General features: G+C 39.4%; 1 protein-coding gene across 1 annotated transcript in view; it reads right to left on the bottom strand.

The window, feature by feature from the left end:
* Window positions 1–13,546, bottom strand: part of arhgap20 (Rho GTPase activating protein 20) — a 114,527-nt gene that overhangs the window by 15,368 nt on the left and 85,613 nt on the right. The window contains exons 10-12 of the mRNA XM_033022717.1: window positions 11,232–11,410; window positions 9,316–9,477; window positions 5,937–6,046 (exon numbers count right to left, since the gene is read on the bottom strand). Coding sequence (XP_032878608.1) covers window positions 5,937–6,046; window positions 9,316–9,477; window positions 11,232–11,410 — 451 coding nt within the window. The remainder of the gene's footprint in view (window positions 1–5,936; window positions 6,047–9,315; window positions 9,478–11,231; window positions 11,411–13,546) is intronic.

The following is a 13,546-nucleotide window of genomic DNA, read 5'->3' on the forward strand; positions in this document are numbered from 1 at the left end:
CAGCCCTGGCCCTCTTGCAGCCATGTCTCTGTAATTCCCACAACATCATACTTGCCAATTTCTAACTGTGCCTCAAGCTCGTCCACTTTATTTCTTATACTTCGCGCACTCATAAACAACATTTTGACTTCGGTATTCACCTTCCCTCTCACACCGCTCACAATTGGCCCCGACCTTACTCCTTTATCCCTTCTCGAACTTTCCTTACCATTAATTTGGGAGTCTTTTGTAATTTTTCCTGTGCTCACTTCCCCTTTAACTCCATCTTTATACTCCCAATTTGTCAATCCCTCCCCCCCACTATTTAGTTTAAACCCACATGTGTAGCCCTAGCAAACCTGCCTGCCAGAACGTCGGTCCCCCTCCAGTTAAGGTGGAACCCGTCCCTTTTGTACGAGAGTGTTCCTGCACTATCTACCTCATTGGAGAATATCTTTAATCGGACTTTACTGGACTTTATCTTAGACTAAACATCAATCCCTTTATCATGTATCTGTTCACGGTGGATGCCTGATTGTAATCATGGATTGTGATTCCGCTGACTGGTTAGCACGCAACAAAAGCTTTTTGCTGTACCTCAGTGAACTAAACTAAACCCATTCACACTAGATCTATCTCATCTCACTTTGGCATCCACTTTCTACACAATAAGGGCAATTTAGAATGGCCAATTAACTTACAAACCTGCACGTCTTTGGGATGTAGGAGGAAACGAGTACCCGGAGGAAACCCACAGGGTCAGCAAATAGAAATGTGCAGAGGAGGCAGATCGTAATCTCAACTAGCATGAAATACTGATTAAACCTGAGTGATGCTAAGCAAGCAGGCAAGGAGGGTCAAGTAATAAGAACAAAACATTTTGGACATAATCAGCAGGTCAGGCAGCATATATGGAGACAGAAGTGGTCGTAACATTTCAGCTTTCATCAGAACATGATACTTTCTGACAAACTTGGGAAAGATCTGATGAAAAATTATCAACCTGAGATCTTAATTCTGGTTCCCCCCTACGGATACTGCCTGACCTGGTGAATGATTCCAACATTATATTAAACATCCAGCATCTGTAGACTTTTGCTCTTTGATTACAGAGGATCAAATGTTCAGTGACTGATGTCACTGTACATTTGACCTTCCAGCAACCCTACCTGCACTATTTGTGGAGACTATCAAATGCTGACAGGTTAACTGCTCATTGATTTTGAGATCCTGAAAGATATGCCAGGTGTTCCAGCCCCAGTCCTGTTTGGCAATGTCAGTTGGTGAACACCAAGCACCCCCATCAGTAAATGCCTGGCAGTAGTTTGTGCTGCAAATAGTGAAATACTCACCATACAGTTGAAAGATCTTTGTGAACAGCTATACTCAAGGTTAAATGTGGCTCTGCTCCTACCTGAGCTCATGTGGTGCCTCAAATGTTATCATCCATGGAAAAATATGATGTAAACATTTAGCTGCAATGCCTGTTTCACCTGTAGGCGGCACCGTTGTAAAATTATTTTCTTTCTTTCTTTTAAAATCTTTTGATTCGTTTTTTTCCAAAAAACAAAAACAAAACAAAAAAACGAAACAAAAAGAATAATTTTGGTTTGATGTGGTAGCGGTAAAAAGGGTAGAGTAGCCTTCAAAAAATATCTAATTTGTAAATATCTAAAAATGTGTGAATTAGGTAAATTATATTTATTGGAGAGTTGTTCGAAAGACATAAAACAACTCTCCAAAAACAAATCATGAAAAGCTACTGATCCCTTCCTCTTCCATAACAGAAAGGCTTGATCAGTACTAGAAGGTTGGAAGAGAAAATTAGATCAGATAGGACTCGACAAAATAATTTAGTCCAAAAAACTTACGAAATTGAGACCATATTCAAAACGTATGTCTTATTATTGGGTTAGTTGTATATTTATTCAATCTCGTAATTGTAAAAGGTAACGAGACCCCTAGAATAGAAGCCCTTGTAAAGAATCACGTTCAAGATTTATCCATCCTGGGCATTGGGTATCTTCCAAAACGTTAAATAATTAACATTAACTGCCCAATAGTATAACCTAAGGTTCGGCAGTGCCAAACCACCGTTTTTTGATTTCTGTAAGGATTTTTTACTTAGTCTGGAATTTTTATTCTGCCATTTATATGAAGACATTTTGGAATCAATAATATCAAAGAAAGATTTGGCAATAAAAATTGGTATCGTTTGAAATAAATACAAAAATTTAGGTAAGATTAACATTTTAATAGCATTGATTCGGCCGATTAAAGATAAGGACATTGGTGACCATTTAGTAAACTGTTGTTTGATATGGTCAATTAAAGGCATAAAATTAGCTTTAAATAAATCCTTGTGTTTCTTGGTGATCTTAATACCTAAATAAGTAAGACTTTCGGTAGTCAATCTAAGTGGAAACTGTCCATAATTCGAAACTAGATTATTTAATGGAAAAAGCTTACTCTTACTAAGATTTAGTTTATAACCAGAGAAACTACTAAATTGATTAAGTAATGCTACTATTGCCGGAATAGATTTCTCAGGGTTAGAAATGAATAATAACAGATCATTTGCATAAAGAGATAGCTTATGTGTCTTATTCTCGCGGACACTACCAAAAATATTAGGGGATTCCCTAATAGCGGTGGCCAAAGGTTCCAAAGCAATATCAAACAGTAAAGGACTTAAAGGACAGCCCTGTCTAGTACCTCAAAAGAGCCTGAAAAAAGGGGATCTCTGATTATTAGTAAGTACAGAAGCCTGAGGTATATGATGTATCAGCTTGATCCAAGAAATACATTTTGGACCAATCTTAAATTTTTCAAGTGTATTGAGTAAGTATTCCCATACTACTCTATCAAACGCCTTCTCGGCATCAAGTGAAATGACACATTCTGGGGTTTTATTTGACGCTGTATATACAATATTCATTAATCTCCTAACGTTAAATCTCCTAACGAGTAATGATTTTGAATAAAACCTGTCTGATCTTCAGAAATAATTTGCGGTAAAATATTTTCCAATCTCATAGCTAATATTTTGGAAAGAATTTTGGAATCTACATTTAACAGTGATATAGGTCTATATGAAGGTACACAAAATTGCTGGAGAAACTCAGCGGGTGCAGCAGCATCTATGGAGCGAAGGAAATAGGCGACGTTTCGGGCCGAAACCCTTCTTCAGACCCTGTATGATGTCACTTCAGTAGGGTCTTTATCTTTTTTTAAGAATTAAAGAAATAGATGCTTCATAAAAGGATTGTGGTAATCTATTCCTTAAAAAGGCTTCTTTAAAAACCTTGCATAGCCAGGGAGACAATAAACTTGAAAAATACTTTAAAAATTCTACTGTAAACCCATCTAAACGGGAGCTTTACCAGAATTCATTGAAAGGATTGCTTTCTGTATTTCATCTTCCGTGATTGGTTCATCTAACAACAGAGACTCATTATGTGGTGAATTTGGCAAGTTCAGTTTCTTCAAAAACTCATGCATTATATTGGAATCAGTAGGAAATTCTGATTGGTATAGGGAGGTATAAAATTCCTGAAAGGATTTATTAATTTTGTCATGGTCTACAGTTAGTGTACCATCCCGTTTACTCACTTTAGTAATCTGACGTTTGGACGACACCGCTTTCAACTGATTAGCGAGTAATTTACCAGATTTTTCGGCATGTATATAAAATTGATTTTTGGTTTTAAGTAGCTGGTTCTCAATCGGTAATACTAATAACAAATCATATCTCAATTGAAGTTCAACTCTATTCTTATAGAGCTCTAAACTAGGAGCTTTTGAATATTTTTTATCAATTTCTTTAATCTCGTCAGCCAATATACGTATTTCTTTTTGAGTTTGATTTTTTAATCCCGTGGAGTATGAAATAATTTGTCCACGAATATATGCCTTAAAAGCATCCCAGACTACACCATTGGATATTTCTTCAGTAGAGTTTGTCAAGAAGAAAAAAGCAATCTGATCTTTAATATAATTATCAAAATTTAAATCTTGAAGCAAAGTAGCATTAAATCGCCATTGTTTAGCACTAAACTTGGAATCAGGTAGTTTGATTGCTAGTTTCAATGGTGCGTGATCAGAAATAGCAATTGCATCATACTCACATGCAGTGACCGATGAAGCTAGCCGAGAATCTATTATAAAGTAGTCAATCCTAGAATAACTATGATTATACATGCGAAAAAAAAGAAAATTCTTTGTCATTTGGGTGTAAGAATCTTCAAACTTCTAACATTCCAGAGTCAAGTAAAAAAGAATTGATAAAACTAGTTGATTTGTTTGGAAGCACATGATCAGATGTAGATGTCAATCAAGGGGTTCAGACAGCAGTTGAAATCTCCACCCATTATTAAAAAGTGTTCATTTAAATTAGGAAAGGTTGCAATTAACTGTTTTAAAAACTCAGGGTGATCAATATTTGGTGCTTAAACATTCACCATAGCAACATTTTGGTTATAAAGAACACCAGTAATCACCAAAAATCTACCATATGGATCAGAAATTGTTTCATAATGAACAAACGGAATTGAGGAGTCAATAAAAATAGAGACTCCTTTCACCGTAGCCTGTGAATTTGAATGAAACTGCTGTCCTCTACAAAACTTGAAAAATCGTTGATTGTCATCTTGCCTTACATGAGTTTCCTGAACGAAAATAATCTGAGCATTTAGTCTGCGAATAACTTTAAAAAATGTTTTCCTCTTAATGGGATCAAATCAAAATCAAAGTATCCTTTATTGTCATTCAGACCTTTCGTTCTGAACGAAATTTCGTTGCCTTGCAGTCATACATATAATAAAAATAACAAAAACACACAATAAACACAAATTTAACATCCACCACAGTGAGTCCACCAGGCACCTCCTCACTGTGATGGAAGGCAAAAGTCTTAAAGTCTTTGTCTCTTCCCTCCTCTGTGCTGAGGCGATCCAGGCCTCCGATGTTGTGACCCCACCAGGAGATGGTAAGTAAGTCCCGCGGCTCAACCGTGCTCCGCGAACGGGCCGGGTCAAACTCCGTGGCCCGGGGTGGTCGAAGCTGCCGCCCTCCAGTCCAGCGGACGAAGCTGTTGTTGCGGGAGCTCCAGAAAAATAGGTAACCAACCTGTGACCTGCGAGCTCCCGACGATGTCGTCCACTGGTCGTCCACTGAGCCTCCGAAGTCGGGCCGCCGCCACCGAAATGCCGCCACAGCCCCGAAGCCGGCCAGCCCCACCTAACGCCTGGGGTTAGTCCTGACCTAAAATGTCACCTATCCACATTCTCCAGATATGCTGCCTGACCCGCTGAGTTACTCCAAACATGTACAATTGTACTCCTGGTACAATTGGAGTCTGGTATAAATGTAATAGCTTCTGGTCAGGAACTCCATAGTTTAATGGAGTTGGGAGATGCCATATCCAGCAAGTGTGCTCCGTCCAGTTCTTCACAAAAATCTTTACGACTTCCCTTCTGCTGCTCCCCTTAATGCTGAGACTGATCAAGCCCTCCCCTCCAAATATCAGACAGCACTTCGCCCCACCCCACCCCCTCCACCAAACCATGATATTCCCTAAATGCAAAATGGCCTTTCTGCCCAAAGGTTGGCCCGGCCTGTAGTGTGCAACACCCAAAACAGGAAATGAAAATGGGAATGAGGATCTGCTGCACGTTTTGCCGAGAATTCCTCATCCCCCTCGTGTTTGGGTTGTTGCTCCTCTACCGCACCTTCCTGGATTCCTGTTTATGTGAACATCGCAGGCTTAGTGTGTGGATGTAGATTATTTAGATTTAGGTTTATTATCGTCTCCAGTACTGAGATACAGTGAAAATCTTTTGTTTGCATGCTATCCAATCAAATCAGATCATACAATACCTGAATATAATCGACACAAAAAACAAAGTATAAGAAAAATACCAGGATTTTACTTTTCTTTACCAAAATACTTTACTAACCTTTGAATTTCCTTTATCTTGTCTTCATGACTGCTCCTTTCCATTGCTGCCATCCAATCGTCATACAGGTCTGAAGAAAAGATGCTGCCGGGAATATTCCGAAGAAAATCCTTAATTTACAATGGAGAAAAGCATATTCAAGAAACAAAGTACTTAAAGGTTGGCAACTGAAGTGCTTGATTTTTAAACATTATTTTGGAACTTTTCAAAGTACCAAACAATCATTGAAGTAAGTAATGGTCTCAGTGGGCAGCCCTGTACTCCTCACTGCCAAGCTAGAGGGTTACATACTCCACTACCCTCACTTGCCCTTGTGGTCAGAGACACGGGTTCAATCCTGACTACGGGTGCTGTCTGTAAGTAATCTGTATAATGTCCCTGTGATTGTGTGGGTTTCCTCCGGGTGCTCCGGTTTCCTCCCACACTCCAAATCCGTGCAAGTTTGTAGAATAACTGACCGGTAAAATTGTCAATTGCCCCTAGTGTATAAGATTGTGTTGGTGTATGGGGTGATGGATCGTCGGCACGGACTCGGTGGGCCAAAGGACCTGTTTCTGCACTGTATCTCTAAAGTCACAAGATATTTTGCTATCTAAGGTCTATATAGTTGTAGTACCTGGCCCACATACTCCCAGGTTAGGGACAGATAAAATAAAATAAATCGGGCTTGATATCTGATTCTCAACAGTATTTAGAGAGTGTGATTCTGTGATTTAAAAGTGGATGTCGAACAACATCAGGTGTTATGCCACCACTACTAACTACCAGACTTGACCTGTGTGGGTTCACCTGTGATGGTCAGTCGTGCAGGTGAGGCAGCAGAGGATAACTACCTGATGATTAATTTACCAGGGAGATTGTTTACGAGAGGAGGAGAGAAATTGAAAACCCAAACAAGATTAGTAGTAATTATCATTTTCAGTAAAAGTGTTGCTTTTCCAGGTGTTAATATAAGCAGCTTTGTTTATGCACAAAGTTTACCATAAATAAAATGAGCATAATTGCTTGTTCCCATTAAATTAAATTATCAGTAGATACAGATTTGAGTTAAATATGACCCAGCTACCAACCTCACCATTTACCTAAGTGTACTCTCTCCATCTTTCAAGGCACACCTCTTGCGTATCATCTAATTTATTACTGGTAGTTGTACATGTTGTAGACTTTTAAAACATGCCTAGACGTCATACATAGTCCATGCTGTATGACTCTATAACTCCAAGAGAAAGGACAGTTATATTCTGTATCACTTTGATCAACCCAAATTTACGCCAATATTTATTATGTCAATTGAAATTTTCACAAATATTGATTTATTATAACTTTTATGAAATTCAGTAATCAGATAGCAATGGTATTTAGTTGATTCTTCTTGTTGATTTATTTTAAATAATGTCTCCATGTAATAAATCATGTTGGTATTATTAGTTTTCTAACAGGCATATCTTTACCAGCAGTTGGGAGGTGTTTATAATGGACTTGTGCCAAGCAATATGAATAAATTACAAAGAACAGTCCTCCCTTTCTCAAATTGAATTATCTTTGTTAATGTTGATTCTACTTAATTGCTTAAAATCATTTTAATATGTGTTTTGGGTTTTATCCTGCTTTGTCTGGATTACTCAAACAGATTGATAAATATTCTTTATATAGTTGATAAAATGGAAATCTAAGAAAGATTTGTCTTTGTAATATTTTATTTTCTAGTTTTGCTCATTTGCTTTCCTCCCCATATGTGACCTGATCACCTTTCTACACTCAACTTTAAAGTAATGGAGGAATCCTAATGAGGTTGATTAATTGGTGTTTTTCAGACAAGATAAGTTAGTGTAAATATATATATATATATATATATATAATTTATATTCAAGTGGCACAATGCAGGTTTTTGAAGCACTGCAACCTGGTTTCCCTTGGGTTAGGATGATGTAACATTGGACCCAAACAAAGGTATTTCAAATAGTTGTAATTGCCAGTTTAGCCACAACATGCCTGTCCACTACCAAAGGAGAGGCACAACCAGAGAGAGAGAGAAAGGGAGAGGGCTACAACACGGAAACAGGCTCTCCGGCCCACAAAGTCCACACTGACCATCCACCACCCATTACACTAATCCTACACTAATCTATTCCAATCTCTCCATATTGTCATTAATTTCCCCCAGCTTCTAACACTCACCCATACACGAGGGGCAATTGACAGCGGCTAACTACCCTACCAACCTGCTTGTCTTTGGGATGAGGGGAAACCCGGAGCACCCGGAGGAACCCACATTGTTGTAGGGGGAACAGGCCAACTCCACAGAGATGGTACCCGAGGTTAGTATTAAACCTGGGTCTCAGCAGTTCTACCAGCTGTGTCACTATTTGAACTTTAGAATCTATCATCAGCAACATAGCAAAAGTGACCTGATGCTGTTGACAGTCCACAGACCACGATATGCTTCTATCATTTAAAAAAAATTCTGATTTCAATGTGGAGGGAATTATGGGCTAATATCTGGAGTGCTCACTTGCCCAGGTTTACGTCAGTGGATCAGAAATGGATGGGAATCTGCTCAACGCACATGTTACTCCTTTGTCTATACAGGGAACGTGAAAGCTGCTTGCTTGTAGCAAGATATGTTCACTTCCATCACTGAGCGAATCAGCAAATTTGGGAATCAGGCAAGATGGTGATGACACCATAAGACAATAAAATGTAGGACAGAATTAGACCAATCGACCCATCGAGTCTACTCCACCATTCGATCATGCCTAATCTATTTTCCCCCTCAACCCAATTCTCCTGCCTTCTCCCCGCAACCACTGACTCTCATACTAATCAAGAACCTATCAGTCTCTGCTTTAAAAATACCCCAAGTACTTGGCTTCCAACGTCGTCTGTGGCAATGAATACCACAGATTCACCACCCTCATCTCCATTGTAAAAGGTACTTCCTTTTCTTCTGAGGCTGTGGCTGGTCCTAAACTCTCCCACTACTAGAAACATCCTCTCCACATCCACTTTATCATGGCTTTGCATGATTTGAGGTGGAGAATCAACCATAATCTCACTGAAAGACAGGAAGGTCCAGCTCAAAGAGCTATGGGGCCTTCTTCTGCTTTTCATCTGTTCCTAACTGCCCTCAAATATTTACTCCCAGTTGAGAAATCTTCTGCCCAATGGTGAATTTACTAACTTTATCTTGCCTGTTTCCACTCATCTAAAATTGGAAGCTTAGTATTCAAAATGTCTAGTGCAAAGTCTATGCGTTTTCAGATCTCTGGTATCCCAACCCAGAGCACCTCAAGCTGCCCAATTTTAATGCATGATTAAAATTCATCTTCAGTCTGGAAACTGAAATAAAAGGTAATGTGGTTTCAGAGTGCACCCGTACTTTGAACACAGCAGCAGTCACAAACACAGATTCGCTGGCTAAGTGTACTTCAGCTCCAGAATTTAGCTTCTCCTTCAGCTCCTTGCAGGACTTGGCATTTGCTGAACGTCTGAAAATACCGCTGGTGAATGGTCCTTCATAAAACAGAAAGGAGAACATGTCCTAAAATGTAAAGCAAAGGTAAAAGGATCAGGAGTAGGGAATCAAACTCACGTATCTGCAGCTCTTAAATTTGTCTTCTGGTTTAACCATCTAATTGAATGCAATTATGCTTAGAAACAAGGAACTGCAGATGCAGGTTTACACAAAAGGACAACAAGTGCTGGAGTAACTCAGCGGGTCAAGCAGCATCTCCGGAGAACAGGGATAGGTGACATTTCGGGTTGGGACCCTACTTTGGACTCTAGTCTGGTCTGAAGAAGGGTCCCAACCCGAAATGTCACCTATCCATGTTCTCCAGAGATGCTGTCTGACCCGCTGAGTTACTCCAGTACCTTTTCTCCTTTTAATAATGATACCTGCCCATCATAACGCACAAACCATTTGATTTTACACAGGAAAGACAACTGATGGTTGATCTTTGGATTTTCTGATGACAACCGAGCCTCTCTTTCTTACATCTCATTCTGTTGGCTGACAAATATAGTCCAATATCTAGGATTGGCAAAGATAATTTCTTAGTGACTAAATGCTGGGACAGCCTGCTACCTGGCCCTAAGTTCGTCCAGCGCTTTATTTTTTTGTTCTAGATTCCAGCATCTGTAGTTTCTTGTGTCTCTAATCTCATTGATTTCATCCCCACTAAGTTCATCTCAATCCTGAAAGTTTTTCTCAGCATGAATCAAAGTGTTTAAAGTATCTTGTTTGACCTGGAGCTGAACTTATAAATACATCTCATATTCATTACAAAGATCATTTCCATCTCTGCAATGATGCTTTTTTCTGCACCGATATCAAATCCCCTACACCAAAATCCTCATCCTTATTTATATTGAAAATGAAATAGTCAGTCTCTCTTCAGCATCATTGAATTCACATTATTGTTTAGAAATTATTGAATGGTCAATGAATAATGTTCCTCATTAACTACTGTGTGCAGAATTCCGTATTCTATGATTTCAATGAAATAATTCCACACAGGATGTTACAATCACATCCACGGAAACATGGAAATTAAAATTTCATTTCCATCACTTTGTCTCATTCTTTGTGCCAAAACTCTTATCTGGGCAATTAGAATGCAGAACATAGAACAGGAACAGGCCCCTTGACCCACATTGTCCAGGCCAAACATGATGGCAAGACAATATAACCTCATCTAGACCAGAGACAATAGACAATAGGTGCAGGAGTAGGCCATTCGGCCCTTCGAGCCAGCACCGCCATTCAATGTGATCATGGCTGTTCATCTGTCAGCACAAGATCCTTATCTCTCCATTCCCAGCATATGCTTATCTAAAAGCCTCTTGCACGCCACTATTATATCTGCCTCCACCACCACCCCTGGCAGTGCATTCCAACACCTTTCACCTTCTGTGTAGAAAGACTTGTCCTGTACATTTCCCTTAAACTTTAACCCTCTTACAACAAAGCAATGTCCTCTAGTGTTTGACATTTCCACCCTGGGGAAAAGGTTCTGCCTATCTAATCATAATAATAATTAATGCATACTATCAATAATACACAGCAGGTAATTTCTTTTCATTTACTAAAAACAAAGCAAAAACACCCAACATTGTTCAAATTTAATTGTGATTTCCTTCCTATTTAATCAATCTTTCATCTCATTAATGAACAAAACAAAACTCTTAGAAACAACCTCCTTCCTAACATGTAACACAATACAGTTACAAATGTCAACATTCAATGGTTATAAATTATCCTCTCTGCTCCTTATATAACCAGTTGTCACTTACCATGATAGGCTGTGGGAAATTGTCATTCTCACAGATGGTTGACAGTGGAAGGCCAAAGAGTCTTCCTGGTGTTATGGAAGTAGGGGACAGAGGCAAGCTGTCTAAATGAGTCGCAGAACCACGCCAGAAAGCCCAGTTCATTATTGATCTTTTCCTTTTGCATTGCTTTTGATTTGGATCTATGGAAAAAATAAAGGAGGTAAAAGAGGCCCCTTGAAACGATCATCTGCAAATCATATTCTCACATTTGCTTGTAAAAGTTGCTATGGTTACTTAAAAATGGCATAATTATTAACATCGTCATGGCTAGGTGCTATCATTGGCAGATTTGCAAAGAACTGTTTTATTTTCAACTATGGTTACAATAATAAAGTGACAAATTCCACAAAGAACGAACACAGTTATTAAGCAAAACAGCTGCCTCGGTGCCAAAGATTTCTATTTCTGAAAATACTTTTAGTTGATATCTATTGAAGCAGTGCAGAAAACATTATGAATACAAAGTAATTAAACATTTTTTATCGAGAATTATGATCTTCAAAGGGTAATTCATGTATATTTTACAGACCTGATATAAGTAAGTTTCTATTTGGTGAATGCAAATAATGCACATCAGACATTAAAATAAACTGCATTTAATCCCTTCATCGGAGTGCCTCTTTGAAGTGTTGAATCGGATGAGTTGTATTACGGATATTACATATCATGCATCAATTGCTACCATGAAAATTATATGTTAGAATAAAGTATCTTCCTAAATGGCAATAGGTTTGTCCCAAGGAAATTATTTCCTGCTGCTTCATCTTCACACCATCTGGAGAGCACTTGCAATGGAAATAAATATTTTAACTTCCCTTCCCATTCTGACCTTTCTGTCCTAGGCCTCCTCCACTGTCAGAGTGAGGCCACATGCCAACTGGAAGAACAGGGCCTCATATTCCGCTTGGTTAGCTTATAACCCAACGGTATGAACATTAAATTCTACAATTTTAGGTAACTAACCAACAAACATACCCCCCCCCCCCCACCTTTATTCACCCTGTGTTCACATTTCATGCCTCATCTCTCCTTATATCAGCCATTGCCTTTTCATCTCTAGCCTTTGTCGAACCATCTGCCAATCAAAAACCCCTCTCACCTGTATCCATCTATCACTTGCCATCCCCACCTCTTTTCCAGCTTTCTCCCCCCACTACAATCAGCCTGAAGAAGTGTCCCGTCCCAAAACGTCGCGTGTCCATGTCCTCCATAGATGCCATCTTTGAGCAGTACAGTGGCGCAGCTGGTAGAGCTGCTGCCTCACAGTGCCAGAGATCCCGGTTCAATCCTGACCTGAGAAACACAGGGCTAGTGTCAACGGGTGATAGATGGTCAACGTGGACTCGGTGAGCTGAAGGGCCTATTTCCATGACGTTTCTCTAAACTGAGCTGATCCGCTGAGTTAATCCAGCACTTTGTCAACCAGCAGTTCCTTGCATCTACATTTTCCAGAAAGTTGATGAGCTGCCTGATGACCTTGATAAAGTGGGTAAGCTTTTTTATTTGCAAGCATTCCGGTTAGGTCAATACTTAGATTAAGCAGACTAAGCAGGCAATGATATGATACCTCGAACATGCTGTGACTCTGGATACCATTTTTTTAATAGTTCTGCATAGTAAGGGCGGCACAGTGCGCAGCAGTAGAGCTGCTGTCTAATAGCGCCAGAGACCCTGTTCGTTCCTGACCTCGGGTACTATCTGTGTGGAGTTTGTACATTCTCCTTATGACCGCGTGAGTTTTCTCCGGGTGTCCTGGTTTCCTCCCACGTTCCTAAGACATGCAGGTTTGTAGGTTAATTGGCCTCTGCAAATTGCCCCTAGTGTGTAGGTTGTAAAAGTGGGTTAACATGGAACTAGTGTGCGGATGGTCGGCATGGGCTTGTTGAGCTAAAGGGCCTATTTCCACGCTGTATCTCTCACCTAAACTGCACATTTTTCACATTTTTACTGCAGTGTTAGTATCAGAGGAGTTCCATTCACACAGAATGGTTGACGTTCACCTTTAAGATCAAATTGCAAACCATATGATCTGTTTTATTGAAGTATCAACAAAATTATTCATCTATGTGGGAAAAAAATCAAGAGCTAAATTTAAACGGATCCAAACTTTAGCCATCCAACTTGATGCCGGTAGTAAAAGGATGACCTCATCAAACAAGACAGATCCATAGCACAAGCTGAACTTTAACAGATTTGCCAAATGTTGAATTTGGGACCTTTTTTGTCTTTGAATCTTTAAACATTTACGTTCAAAACACTTTTGTGCATTCTCCAAA

Source organism: Amblyraja radiata, chromosome 6 (genome assembly GCF_010909765.2).
Source record: "Amblyraja radiata isolate CabotCenter1 chromosome 6, sAmbRad1.1.pri, whole genome shotgun sequence".
Classification (NCBI taxonomy): domain Eukaryota; kingdom Metazoa; phylum Chordata; class Chondrichthyes; order Rajiformes; family Rajidae; genus Amblyraja; species Amblyraja radiata.